General features: G+C 45.2%; 4 protein-coding genes across 4 annotated transcripts; all 4 read left to right on the plus strand.

The window, feature by feature from the left end:
• Positions 1 to 240: 240 nt before the first annotated feature.
• Positions 241 to 2,331, plus strand: I203_105027 (uncharacterized protein; the record flags this gene model as incomplete). Its single annotated transcript, XM_019143390.1, has 5 exons — positions 241 to 1,002; positions 1,070 to 1,182; positions 1,238 to 2,018; positions 2,087 to 2,242; positions 2,299 to 2,331. 5 exons carry the CDS (start codon positions 241 to 243, stop codon positions 2,329 to 2,331), a joined length of 1,845 nt encoding a protein of 614 aa, XP_019006439.1.
• A 1,479-nt stretch (positions 2,332 to 3,810) lies between these two features.
• Positions 3,811 to 4,439, plus strand: I203_105028 (uncharacterized protein; the record flags this gene model as incomplete). Its single annotated transcript, XM_019143388.1, has 3 exons — positions 3,811 to 4,115; positions 4,199 to 4,343; positions 4,419 to 4,439. The coding sequence occupies 3 exons, from the start codon at positions 3,811 to 3,813 to the stop codon at positions 4,437 to 4,439; spliced, it is 471 nt and encodes a 156-aa protein (XP_019006437.1).
• Positions 4,440 to 4,804: 365 nt separating this feature from the next.
• On the plus strand, positions 4,805 to 9,122 carry I203_105029 (uncharacterized protein; the record flags this gene model as incomplete). The annotated part of the gene is made up of 7 exons (XM_019143387.1): positions 4,805 to 4,948; positions 5,004 to 5,087; positions 5,155 to 5,942; positions 6,016 to 6,472; positions 6,826 to 7,149; positions 7,232 to 7,292; positions 7,363 to 9,122. 7 exons carry the CDS (start codon positions 4,805 to 4,807, stop codon positions 9,120 to 9,122), a joined length of 3,618 nt encoding a protein of 1,205 aa, XP_019006436.1.
• Positions 9,123 to 9,753: 631 nt separating this feature from the next.
• I203_105030 (uncharacterized protein) lies at positions 9,754 to 14,352 on the plus strand (the record flags this gene model as incomplete). The annotated part of the gene is made up of 13 exons (XM_019143386.1): positions 9,754 to 9,771; positions 9,847 to 9,886; positions 9,958 to 10,059; positions 10,180 to 10,299; positions 10,365 to 10,506; positions 10,567 to 11,090; positions 11,182 to 11,799; positions 11,859 to 12,394; positions 12,464 to 12,662; positions 12,726 to 13,261; positions 13,348 to 13,674; positions 13,749 to 14,024; positions 14,110 to 14,352. The coding sequence occupies 13 exons, from the start codon at positions 9,754 to 9,756 to the stop codon at positions 14,350 to 14,352; spliced, it is 3,681 nt and encodes a 1,226-aa protein (XP_019006435.1).
• Positions 14,353 to 14,565: the final 213 nt, after the last annotated feature.

The following is a 14,565-nucleotide window of genomic DNA, read 5'->3' on the forward strand; positions in this document are numbered from 1 at the left end:
GAAGAGTGAGGATGTCCGGCGATATAGCCGAGATGTTACAGTAGTACAGTAGTAGTATCACGTGGAGATAAGCGATCCGTGCGTTTCAGATAGATATACTCGTTCCTGAGCACTGACGCCACCTGAGACACTCGTCAGTCCAGTCAACAACAGTCAACGGCACTCGCACTCTATCACTTGATGAGAAACTTCCCTCCCATCCTACTTTCATCAACCCAGACACCAGTCCAGTGATCAACCATGGAACGTCTCGATGACTTCTTGGTCGAATTGGCCATCCGAAATTTACCTCTCAGGGACTTACTGGCCTGTTCGGCCACCTGCAAGCGATTCAACAGCATCATCACCTCTTCCACCAAGATCCAGCTATTCCTCCATCATCACCTTTTCGGTCGTTCATCCCCACCTACAACAGATCGTCTGGAGAATCCACCAAAAGCTATAAAAGATCGTTCGACCACCGATCAACTGGCTAGACTGCTCAGAACGGAAGATAATCTCCTGAAATTCAAGCCCCATCTCCGGTCCTACGAGCTACCGGCAAATCAATCGATCTGTACGATAGATCATGGGTATATCGTCACTTCCTGTCCTTCAGGCGCAGAAAACGAACCTGATGCAGATGGTTTGTATACTCTGGTCACCATTTGGACACCGGATGTTCAAAGCAAAGAAGGGAAATTGTCTTCAAAAGCGGTAAAAGTGGATTTCAAGCCTAATACAGAATCTAAGACCAGAGCGGTAGATGTGATGGACGATGTGATAATTTGCGTTCAAGAGTTGGATGCTGGTGGAGATACAGTATTTAGAGTCAGGGTATTACACTTGTTCAATGAGGGAGAAATCGCAAAACCTTATGAATCGGATGAGATCACTAGAACGACTCAGGATATGGGATTGGATAATGCTCCAAGAGTGATGATAGGGAGAGAAGGGCTTTTGGTGGTGGTCACTCCGTTCTCTATCAAGTGGACAAGATGGACTGAAGGGAAAGATTGCACGGTGAGTCCAAAAAAAAACTCTGCAACGTGCGATATAGCTGAAAATGAACTCCTCGTACCTAATTTAGTGGGGTCATATTCAGAATCCACCTTATATTGGGTTCTCGTCATCGATCAGAGTATATGGATCTGATTTAGTAGGAATTCTAGGTCAATGTGTTCCTCCATTGAGCGACAATCCGTATGTCCGTTCACTATTGTCACGACAGCCAAGCTGATCAAGATCATACCGGTAGCTTTGCACCTCCACCTATACCCAAAGATCATCTGCTCATTTATCAGCTCGATGACAACGCTCGCGAGGTTATCGCCAAGCCGAACTTGATTATGCGAATGCCTTATGGACGAAACGAGCTCCCAGAGATCGTTCGATATGGTACAGCTCATGGTGAACCTGAGAACATTTTATCCCCCGGTTCATTGGCACATTCAAACAATGGTAGGAGCCTGGTACTTCAAGTCAACATGATATTGTTTGAAGACCCCATCTATGGGCATTTCACGCCACATGGGTATCCTCATTGGATAACCATTGATCTGCCTCTCATATGCATCAAGGAGTTGCTATCCGTAATCTCTGACATCGTCCCAGACTCAAAGCGCATTGTCAGATGGTACCGAACTCGACGAGCCAATCCTCCGGAATGGACGCTACCCCATGTCAGACTCAACCGAGGTGAAGGCAAGCCATGCGACTGCTGTATACCAGCGAATGAGGCGTCCGAACCATTGGGTGATCAATCAGTAATCGCTCCTCATCTTTGGAAAGAGAATGCTCTCTTTGGGTATGACACGGGATTTAAAGAACTGAATAGTTGCCCACGGAACTTTGGAAGTCGATCCGTAACATATCTCAGGACATACAGGGGTTCCACGAAGACCAATGGTGCTTGGCTGATAGAACTAGAATGTATGGACTTCCGACCTGAACCTCAATACGCGCCTTTCCCTAAAACCCGCTATACTCTTGGTGGGTTAGGTAGAACCTTGAAATTACCCAAAGGACCAAAAGATACTGTGAGTAGTATATTGATCAACTGAGAGGAACGTACCAAAAGTAACAGCGGCACTGATGGGTACAACAGGGCCGAATCCGTCCTAGTCAGATCAGTGCCTCGCCTAGTGTGAAGGAAGACGTTCCTTCATACACTGTATATCGAGGTTATTGGAAGATCCTTCCCGCTAAAGGTGAGCTGAAGAATATGCTTTTCGATGGTGAGAAGATTGCTTTTGAATATCTGGTGAGTGGTTGCACCTTATCAAGCTACATCGCTGGTGCTCACGAGCTGCTTCGCAGAATGGATCTGTGACAGTCCTCGATTTCGCATAGCCGATTCAACGAAGTGGTGGGAATCGTGCCTTATTCTGATTTCCTGCTTGCTTCTGTAATATCTGACTTCACATCATGCAGGAGAAGTATACGGAGGCCGATTTAGGAAAACAAATACTTCTTACATAGCAATACATACAGGATAAGTCGCTAACAAGTCACAGTTAAGCGAAAGGCAGCTGTGACCACGAGCTCAACGAGCTGCGTAAGTCGCTTGAGACGTTTCTCAGAGGTCATCATCCTAGAAGAGGAAGAGAGCATGAATTGGCACATCGTCTAGCAGAGCTTGAAGCACACTCACAGTATCAACTGTGGTAAGCTCGTTGCTGAAAAAGGCACCGAAATTATCATCTTGCGGACAGTAGAGTCTCGCAAATTCTGAATGACCAGTAAGATCGGATCCCGATCCAGTGACGTGTGGCGAGGTGGCTCGATAGACCCATTCAACACTTTCGTTGGAAGCTTTCTTGGGTGGGAATGACCTTACACTACCGAACAATGAAGAGGATTCATTCGTTGATAATTTGTCCAACTCGTAGCTATACAGAAAGATGACTAAACCGACCCACCCGGGACAGTACAGTACGGTGCGTTGCTTTGCTTGCATCGTGACCTACCGAAGTATCCCATTGCATCTCATCCCGACCCCAGACTACAAATTCGGATTCCTTTTCTACTTTATCATTGACCTCCTGCTTGGTGAGGTTCATATCCTCAGGGAGATCTTGCGTCAAAGGAACCTCAGTCGCCTATGGGATCTATCAGCTGTTCACTGCACAGAACATGGCAAAGAACTGTTTTGAGTGTATATCGCGATACCCAACAGGGGATATGACCATTCTGTCCGAAAAGCGAAGATATGTCAAAGGATGCTCACGAGATTGGCTGATATCGAAACACACATAGGGCATTGGGGTTGTCAAACATGTGAGAGGTGCGAGAGTCCTTTCATCAGATCATGTTAGCGAGTTTCCTATACTGTATCCCATTTGGCGGTCATACGATGTGTCTTAACAAAACGTGCTTCGTCAATTCCGTCCTTTGAGTCTACCGTTGATAGACTGATACCATGTACTGTGCGGATGTGGATATGAAGGGATGCACAAATGTGCGACATTACCAAGACCCTCGCTTGATGGGCTCGAGGACAAGCACACGAAAAGTTTGGGTTCAAGTGATCTGTATAAAAGCTGGTTCAAGAGTTGATTTGCGAAAATGAATTTCTTCTTCAACAATAAAACAATTAACAACGATTGCAAGAAAATAATATTCATATTTTGTAAATTGAAAAAATAAAAAAGAAATATAGAAAACGATGAAACACTCTTTTGATTATTATATTCTTCCGCTATAATAAAATATATTCATACCTTCAGTCATCTGTGAAGATCTTAGCATCGGTCAATGAATAGTATCTTTTAACGTTCACAACAACAAACTTTAAAACTCATATAATCGACACAAAACAATACAGTAACAATGTTTTCTCAAATGTTCATCTCCCTTTTCGCCCTCACTGCCCTAATTGCCATTCCCAATTCGACGATGGCATTGCCAACAGGCGAATCTGACTCTGAGACTCAAAACGAGGTCGGATCGGCTTCGAGCGTGTTCATCCATTTCGGTGAACATACAGCTCACATATCAAGTTTGAATATCAGCGACAAGGTTCACAATGGTTCAGATACTATAGCTTCGTTGGCTATGGGCAAGTCCATCGGCAACGAGCATTCCTTCTACTTCTACACGTACGATGACACCAATACTACTCAATTTGACTGTGAGTAATTTTTGATTTCTAAGTAACTTGCAATTCAATTTTGTTGAAGCTGATCTCTTCTCAATTTCGTACCGTTACGCTCCCCAGTGCACCTACCTACAAGTCGCTCAAGGCATCTGAGAATCAAGCGCAATACAATTTGACCAATGTGATTCCCTTGAAACCAGTCACGAATAATACCGATGTGGCTAGTTTGAAATGCGTTACTAGCTCCGCAGAGGTTTACAACTCTGTGAGTTGAGTTGAATTATCTTCATATACATCTAGTTGAAGACTGAGCTGATGTGATTCTTCACTGAGGATGTAGAATAGTACTGACACTCAGTAAGAGTACTTGACCACAGATCAATAGGACATGGGATGTATGCATCGAGTACTCTAGAGTTGTTGATAGCTGCTCGTAGTCGACTCTTATTGTACCTATATGCATTGTGTATACAAGTCACCCACTTAGGGCTGTGCCTCAGAAACGATGACGTTTGATCTGTGTAGGTGGGGTTTTTCTACTGCTCTCGGCCCAAACAACATCCCAAATGAACACACCCTGCAGATCATTCACCTCGTTTTCGTCATATCCATCAACCGTCAACACCTACTCTACATATTCTTGACACATATAGACATTCCACCTCACACCCATCATCGTCCTTTCCGCCCCTTCAAATCAATGTCCTGATCTGAGAGTGCTACACCATGTCGAGACCCAAATCAGCACCACGAGCGTCTGAGCCCGCTCTTTCATCTAGAACCCCCTCAGTGCCCATACCGCCAACAGCTAGGAAGTCAAGTCAGCCTGCTGTCAACACCCAGAGTGCGGGTGCTACTCCTCGCTTCTACGTGAGTGATATATCTCATCTCTTAACCTGCACTAGACTGACTACGTGTTATATAGGACGGACCCACCATCAGTGCTCAAGGTAACGATGTAAAGGCGAAAGCCAAGCAAGCAGCTGCGAAGACAGCTGCAGTTACCAAGGTGAGCTATTTTTGTGATATTGCGGTATAGATAAAGCTCATTGTTACCCATTCGATCTTATATCCAGGCTTCAACCAAAAAAGCAGTCTCTACCGCACGTCGACATCCCTGGTCCATCATCTCCATCCTCACAACTCTACCAATCTTGGTGTTCTTTTCGCTTGCATCTACTGTCCTATGTCCTCCACCTGGCGAATCACTCTCGCCTGTCAACAAGTACATCTTGTCCCCACTCGGATACGGTCCTACGCAATCTCATCCTATCCTATGCTACCCTTCCAACGTATATCATCGGGAAATACTCCAACCATACGTTTATCCTGTATTGGATAAAGCTCAAGATCGATTCACGGCTTCGCCCTACTATGTTAACTATGCTAAACCAAGTTATGACAAAGCAGATAAATTAGCTAGACAGTTATACCATGGACCGTTGAAACCGGTAATCAGAGGGATTAGGAGATTCTACTTTACCTTTATCCAACCTCACTTCCCATACCTCAAAGCTAGATATCACACGCTCACTGCACCTTATACATCGAGGATTCAAGCATTCGCTAAACCCCATATCGAAAGTGCCAATCAATATGCGAATCTCGCCAGTGATCATGCTGTTAGAGGTTACAATTACGCTTCGACCCATCCATTAACTGGTCGATTGGCCAAATACGCTCAAAAGGGCTACCAAGTCACTTCGGAGAATGGTCATAAAGCTTATGTATGGAGCAAACCTCATTTCCTCAGAGCGAGATTAGAAGTGCAGAGAATAACTAGAGAGATTCTTGGTCCAAGAGCTGTGAAGGCGTTGCAGACAGCTACCATTGAAGCTGCTAAGATCGAAGCTGCTATTAGAGCGTGAGTACGATCATCTTTCCCATCGCATTCAATCTCGTCGATGGCGAGCTGATGAATGATGGTACATCGATAGCTATATCGTCAAGATCTATAATCAACATCTCGAACCCCACGTCGGTCCCTATGTCATTCAAACTTCCAATTTCGTTGCTCCTTACACGGCGTTATTCCACAAACACGTCCATCAACCATATATCAAACCCACTGTCGATCAATTGTTCCCACCTTCTATCAAAGACAAATCATTTTTGACCATGTTGGCTGAATTCCTGCCTACGACTGGTGGTTCCACTCATGCAGCGGAAAGGAAAGGGGAGATGGATGATTATTACAATGATTTGGAACATTCACGCAAACCTGCTGAAGTCAAAGTACCATCTGCCGACAAAGTCGCTGAGAAGAAGAGCGCAGATGTCAAACCTCAAGAGGTGAAGAAAGTGGAAAGGGCTGAGATGGATCGGGTGAGGGATGCGATCAAGAGTAGAGTGGATGAACAAGGGAAGAAGAGCTTGAAGAAGATTAAAGAAGAGGTAAATTGATTCGTCTTTTATTCTTGACAGATTCTTTTTTCTACCGTCTGCGACATGATATCATCTTCCAACAAAATATCATCCGATATCTAGATGATACCAGTATCTTGTTCTTGTGTTTCATGGCTTTTCATCATATCAGATTCTATAATATCCTCTTTTCCTTTCCAAAACCGTCTTATCCACCCTCCTCTCCAAAATCACTGTCTATATAGAGCATCTCCTATATCGACTACATCTCTTTACCTATCTCGACCACAAATCTATATCTATATCCTTATAATGTGGAAGATTCATCTTTCAATCCTGTGATGAATAGGTTTTGCTCATAATTGTTGTTATCTCGATTGCAGGTCGGACATATCAACTCTGAATTTATTACAAACTCAGTCCCTATCCTCGCTCAAAATATGAGATCGGAAATTGAAAGAGAGATAGATTACATCTTGACCGGTCTTGACAAATTATACACCAAATCGACTTCATTGACAAACGAGCAAGTTTTGAAATCTAGTGAACAGGCTGATGCGAGGTTGAAGAAGACAGCCGATAAGATCAAATCTAGGCTGGATGTTCAAAAAGGAAGATTACAAGATCAAGCCAAAGGTGTGGCGGAGGTTCAGAAGGAGTTGATTGATAGAGCTTTAGGAAAGGAGTACAAAGAATTGGCTGAACAGGTGAGTAGTATACCCAATATGGGATTAGCCTACGTATTCCTCCACTTTGACTTGAAGTATACTGATGGTGAAACTCATGTAGATGGGCCAAATTGATGGAGTTACGTCCAAAGATTTGGATAAATACAACCATGTGCAGAAACGTGAGTTGCCTTTGATTATAATATCGAGTATGCCTAATGTGCCAGTATACTTATACCCTCTATTCATTAGTCGCCGATTCATACAAATCCAAATTCGCTTCTGCGCTTGACGACAATACCGCTCTTGTTAAACCCTTCAGCGAACTCAAAACAGAACTTAACGATTATCACGAATCTTTCCGGGAACGAGTTGGTATCCTCAAGCGCACCGCTTTAGACCGGATCAAAGCTAGAGAAGCCATGTCAGCTGAAGCTGAGCCTTCCCGAGTCAGTATACTACCCATCAAAGAAGCTGCCGGGGCTGCCGCCGCTGCTGCTGGAGTAGGAGCCGGAGGTATTCTGGGCAAAGGCAAAGAACAGGTTCTATCGGCACTATCAGCTGCTGGTACACCTACTTCCGCCGGTGTAGTCGATCAAGTTCAAGCTTCTGCTCAGTCCATACTCGATGCCGCCTCCTCAAGCTTACATGAGGGAACTCGATCAGTAATTTCGGCGGTTGGAGCGACACCTTCGCCTGAATCACCTAAAGAACATGCCGAATCAGTCATTTCAGCTGCATCCGAAGCTGTCGATTCATTATCTTCTGCAGTTGACTCCGTCATTCACGGTGCTACTAGATCGGCTATCTCAGTCGCTGGAGGCACACCATCCCCCGAATCACCCCAAGAATATGCCGAGTCTGTATACAATGCCGTGGGCGAAAACGTCAATTCCGCTATATCACAAGCATCTGATGCTGTCCATCAAGGTACCAGATCCATCATCTCGGCTGTAGGCTCTACACCCAGTCCCGAGACTTTTGGTGAATCGGTAGAATCCGTCATTGCTGCTGCTTCGAAGGGTATCGACGATGCTATACCGGATATAGATATCAGTAACTCGGTGCATGACGCTACGAGAGCAGCTATCAAGGCTGTGGGAGCCACGCCTAGCCCCGAAAATCTAGGCGAACACATCGAATCCCTTACTCAGGTCTTGGCCGAATCAGCTTCATCAGCGATTTCAGTAGCTTCAGAAGCTGTCTCTGGCTTATCTCAAGATGCCTCTTCAGTTTTACATGACGCTACTCGATCTGCGATATCTGCTGTAGGCGCTACACCATCTCCTGAATCTCCCAATGAGTACCTGGAATCAATTGGAAATGTAGTTGCGCAAGGAGCCGCATCGGTATATGGAATCGCGGAGGAGAACGTCAACTCACTATCGAGCAACGTCCATGATGCTACTCGATCAGCAATGAAGAAAGTCGGAGTGACACCTACACCTGAAACTCCCAGTGAATACGCGGAAAGTATCTATGGAGAAGCCAGTTCGACCGTTTCGTCTGTTGGATCAGTCATATCCGAACAAGCGAGTTTGCTGGTCTACCAAATCCAAGAAGCGTTAGGAGTGGTATCTTCAACACCTGAACCATCTGAATTAGTCGCGTCTGCGACATCATATATCTCTTCGTTGGCTTCTGCTGGATCTTCTGTAGGATCAGAAGCGTTAGTTTCCGGATCTTCTATCCTTTCGTCACTTCAAAACGAAGCTTCTTCTACGATCCATCAAGCTACCCGATCAGCTTCCAAGGCACTGGGTGCTACACCCAGTCCTGAGACTCCAGGAGAATACGTAGATGCTGCCAAACAAGCTGTCAAGGAGCAGGTGAAAAGGGTCAGAGATCCCAGGGAGATTGCTGAAAGTTTGGTGAGGAAACATGCTAGTCAAATTGATAGGGATTTAGCGGATGAGAGAGCGAGGGGAACAACGAGGTTTGTAGGGGATGAACATGGGCATGGACATGCTCATACTCAGGCTGCGGGACATGCGGCTAGGGAGGAATTGTAGATTACACAGTTAATACAGGGGATGGAAAGGAAGGTGGATTTTGTGCGAGACGAAAGATGATTAGAATAAAATAGTCAATGATTAGTTTGATATACAGAAAATGAAGATGACATTGCATCTCTTGTCGAGCTTTGGGCTCTGGATTGCCACTTGCATCGATTGCACTGATTTGAATACTTGTATATCAACTGCGATATGCAATGGTTGATAGCACGACCTCTTTCCACTCGTTGCAGCTACGGTATACATGAGCTACTGGAGTTATCGGGGATTCCCGGGGTTATCGCGAGTGTGGCACTTGTCAGCAGGATTGACCTCACCACGTCACGTCCTCCACGCTGGTTAGCAGTCAACTTACTGCACCAACGTTGATATCCCATCATCCATACATGATTCGGTATAACATCATACATACATAACATTACATATACCCTTCCCCTAATCACCTCAAACTCATTCAGGCCGACCTCTATTCTCCTCTCGGCGACGCTCACTTTCTGCAAGAATCCCGGAACCATATCAAGAAGAGGTTATAACCCACGCGTTACTCGCCAGCTGTGACTTGGTCTCGCATCTCTCCTCAACCTAGACTCGCTGGAATAAGGTCATACATAGAGATTGACAGGTCAAGATGCAGATGCTCACCAAGGTAAGCCTATTCTTGTAGGATGGTATCACCAACAGAGCATCAGTAGCTGACGTGTGTGCGGTACTTAATTCGCAGTTCGAGAGCAAATCACCTAGAGTGAAGGGTATCGCCTTTCGTGAGTCTGCTCGAATCCCAACTGTGTACTGCAATAACACCTGCTGATATCACCTCTGGAACTCTGTGCAGACCCCAAAACACCGCTCTTAGCTGCTTCGTTGCATAATGGTACGATTCAGTTATGGAATTATCAGATGGGTACTTTGGTAGATAGGTATGACGAACATGACGGTGAGTGCATGCCCTATAACCCAGTTGTGCGAGTACCGCTCTGATAGGGAAGCGACCCCTCGGGGCTAAGCTATTTTATACTGTATCATTTGCTAACATGGATGATCGTTACTTCCGCAGGTCCCGTTCGAGGAATATGTTTCCATCCTACCCAACCTATCTTCTGTTCCGGTGGTGATGATTACAAGATCAAAGTTTGGAATTATAAGCAAAGGAAATGTCTCTTTACATTGACTGGACGTGAGTAATAGTTAACCAAATCAAGATTAGCTTTAAGTCTGGACCTGATGCCCGACCTAACTCAGATCTCGATTACGTTCGAACCGTCTTCTTCCACCGAGAATACCCATGGATCATCTCAGCCTCCGACGATCAGACTATCCGAATCTGGAATTGGCAATCTAGGACATGTATTGCTATTTTAACAGGACACAACCATTATATCATGTGAGTGACCCATCTACGTGCTTCTCCTACGTCAGTTGAGCTCATTCGCATAATTTATAGGTGCGCTCAATTCCACCCTTGGGATGATTTGGTCGTCTCTGCATCAATGGATTTGACCGTCCGAGTATGGGATATATCCGGTTTGAGGAAGAAGAACCAAGCTTCCCAAGCACCCATGTCATTCGAAGAACAAATGTCACGTGCCAACCAGAACCAAGCCGACCTCTTTGGTAATACCGATGCGGTCGTCAAATACGTTTTGGAGGGACATGATCGAGGTGTCAATTGGGCATCTTTCCATCCTACTTTACCCCTGATCGTCTCTTGCGGTGATGATAGACAAGTGAAACTTTGGAGAATGTCAGAAACCAAAGCTTGGGAAGTTGACTCCTGTAGAGGTCATTTCAACAATGTCTCGATGAGTATGTTCCACCCAAGACACGAACTTCTCCTTTCGGCCTCGGAAGATAAGACGATAAGAGTTTGGGATATGACCAAACGTACGGCCGTACAGACTTTCAGAAGGGAACATGATAGGTTCTGGGTATTGACTGCTCATCCGGAATTGAATCTCTTCGCTGCTGGTGAGTCAAAATCTTCCTGATAACTCTTTCTCTGCTTGAAAGAAAGCTTGTCGTATTTGGCGATCATTGCTTATCCTTTGACCCGTTTCAGGTCACGACAACGGTCTGATCGTCTTCAAACTCGAACGTGAACGACCTGCGTTCTCTCTATCTGGAAACCAGTTGTTCTACGTCAAGGACAAAGTCATTCGAATGGCCGACTTAACGACCGGTACCAACCAAGGTATCTGCAGTGTTAGAAAACTCGGTTCTCAATGGGTTCAGCCTAGAACATTGAGTTATAACCCCGCTGAACGAGCTGTAGTCGTCACTTCACCTTCGGAGAACGGTACATACGAATTGATCACTTTACCTAAATCTTCTGCGCCTTCCGCGTCCGATGGTAAAGACGTTCCATCAGATGGTAAAAAAGGTAATGGGATCTGTGCAATTTTCGTTGCAAGAAACAGATTGGCTGTACTTGACAAGGCTACTCAAAATATCGAAATCAAAGATCTTTCCAACTCGATCACTAAAACCGTGAAATGTCCCGTCCAAACCAATGAGATCTTCTATGGTGGCACCGCATCGCTCCTACTTGCTACTCCAACTTCAGTCGTTCTCTTTGACATACAACAGCAAAAGGTTTTGGCGGAAATCAGTACACCACCTGTGAAATATGTCGTTTGGAGCACCGATGGAAACATGGTTGCTTTGTTGAGTAAACACAGTGAGTGCAGCTTTTTCTTACACAACGAAGTAGTCCTAAGCTGATGATTGTATGACCAGCAATCACCATCGCCAACAAATCCCTCACTCAGAATGCTTTGATCCACGAGACCATCCGAATCAAATCCGCTGCTTGGGACGATAGTGGTATCCTCATCTACACCACTTTGAACCATATCAAATACGCTCTTCCTCAAGGTGATAACGGTATCATCAAGACTCTCGAACAACCAGTCTATCTGACACGAGTTAAAGGTCAAATCGTTCACTGTCTCGATCGAACTGCTAAACCTCGAACTATCACCATTCATCCTACAGAGTACCGATTCAAACTTGCTTTGGTCCGAAAGAACTATGATGAGGTCTTGCAGATCATCAGAAGCTCTAATCTCGTCGGTCAAAGTATCATTGGGTACTTGCAAAAGAAGGGATACCCCGAGATCGCTTTGCATTTCGTACAGGATCAACAAACTCGATTCGACCTCGCTATTGAATGTGGTAATTTGCAAGTGGCCCTGGAGATGGCTAGAGCAGTGGACAGAGAAGATGTATGGAATAGACTTGGTGCAGCGGCTTTACAACAAGGTAATCACTCGGTAAGTCAAATGTTTGGGGCTGGCTATGTTGAGTGGTGACAGTTGAGCTGATCTGAGTACATGGGATAGATTGTCGAAACCGCTTATCAAAAAGCCAAAAACTTTGACAAACTCTCTTTCCTCTACCTGATCACTGGTAATACGCAGAAGCTCAGCATGATGCAAGTGATTGCTCAGAAGAGAGGCGATAACATGTCTCGATTCCAAAACTCCCTATACCTCGGCGACATCCAAGCTAGGGTAGAAGTTCTTAGGGAGACTGGGCAATGTGAGTCATCCCAGACATCTAAAATGAGAAGGTGGTAGTCAGGAGCTGATATGATACCAATAGACCCTCTCGCCTACTACACTGCCAAGACCAATGGTCTCGATGATACTGCTTTGGAAATCCTCGAAGAAGCTGGTATGACCGAAGAGGACTTACCACCTCCACCTCAAAACTCAGGACATTCATCACTTGCTCCACCACCTATTGTTTTCCCTCAATCCGACTCTAACTGGCCGATCAAGAACCTCGGTGAATCATTCTTCGATCGGGCTTTGGCTAATGGGGGAGTGGACGGACTTGTAGGCGAATCATCAGGTATAGAAGGCGGTGAACAGCTTGATGCTTGGGCTGCGGACGTTACGATCGATGGTGGCGCTGATGGGGAAGGCGTGGAGGAAGGGAATGAAGACGAAGGATGGGATCTTGATGCTGAAGTTATCGCTCCTCCCGAAGAAGAGGTTGCACCAGAAGAAGAAGCTGCCGAAGCTGATTTGTCAGAAGGTGTTTCGCCCGGTATAAGTGAAGATGAGTTATGGATTAGGAATAGTCCGTTGGCTGCGGATCATGCGGCGGCTGGAAACTTTGAGTCAGCCATGCAGGTGAGTGGTTCATCTCCTTCAGTCATCAGTCCCACGATGACAAAGTCCATCTACTGACTGCTTATGACGTTTATATGTATATATAGCTGCTCAACAGGCAGATCGGTGCTGTCAATTTCCAACCTCTCAAATCATATTTCCTTCAATCCTACCAATCTGCCCATGTTCATGTACCTGCCAATCCATCTTTACCACCCATAAAATTCAATGTCCGACGAAATCCCGAATCAACAGAATTGAGGGAATTCTTACCTTTCAACTCGTACAATTTCGATGATTTGAAAACCAACGAATTGACGGAGGCCAACAAGTACTTTGCAAGAGGTAAATTCGTTGAGGCTTTGGCTGCGTTCAGGACGGTCTTGCAGAAGTTGATCGTGGTTGTGGTGACTGATGAGGGTGACGCTAATGAGGTGAGTCGATTGATTCATTCAGTCCATCTATCAATGTGACACACGTTGCTGATGTAATGTTTGACTTCTGATAGATCAAAGACCTCGTAACCTTGTGTCGAGAGTACATCATTGGATTGACCATGGAAGTTGAACGACGACGACTAGTATCTGAAGAACCTGAAAATGTGAAACGAAACTTGGAATTAGCGGCTTACTTTACACATTGTCAGTTGGCTCAACAACATGTTCAACTAGCTTTGAGATCCGCTATGAAAGTATTCAGCGATGCTGGTAATCATGCTACTGCTGCGGTATTCGCTAGGAGGTTGATAGATACTAAACCGGCTGGTGCGCAGGTGGTCACTCAGGTGAGTGCATTATCCTTTGACCCTGCGTCGTGTCCACTACACTGTATGAGCACAGGCTGACATATCTGATGGTTGTTCTATTTAGGCCAGAGCAGTTCTCGCTCAAGGCGATCGAAATCCTCGTGATAACCATGAGATCACATACGATCAATTCACCTCATTCGACATCTGTTCTGCATCACTCACACCGATCTATCAGGGATCACCATCTGTCATCTCACCTTATACAGGCGCGAAATACCTCCCTGGATACAAGGGTAGTGTATGTAAAGTTGATGAGATCACTCAAGTTGGATTGACAGCTAGTGGATTAAGGAATAAGGTATAGATAGATTGGAGAGGAAATGGCGAAAAAAACGACAGACATGCTTCGACCTAAAAAGATTGTGACTATATATGGATTTTTCATGAATTTTATGCTTGCTTAGTATATCGATATACAGTACTGTATCACTGACCAAGGCGATTTGGCCAGCAATGCGTGACCATGGTCCGAGAGATGTGCATCCACTGCCAACAACTTACAAAACGATATGTCCTA

Source organism: Kwoniella mangroviensis, assembly GCF_000507465.2.
Source record: "Kwoniella mangroviensis CBS 8507 chromosome 1 map unlocalized Ctg01, whole genome shotgun sequence".
Taxonomy (NCBI): Eukaryota; Fungi; Basidiomycota; class Tremellomycetes; order Tremellales; family Cryptococcaceae; genus Kwoniella; species Kwoniella mangrovensis.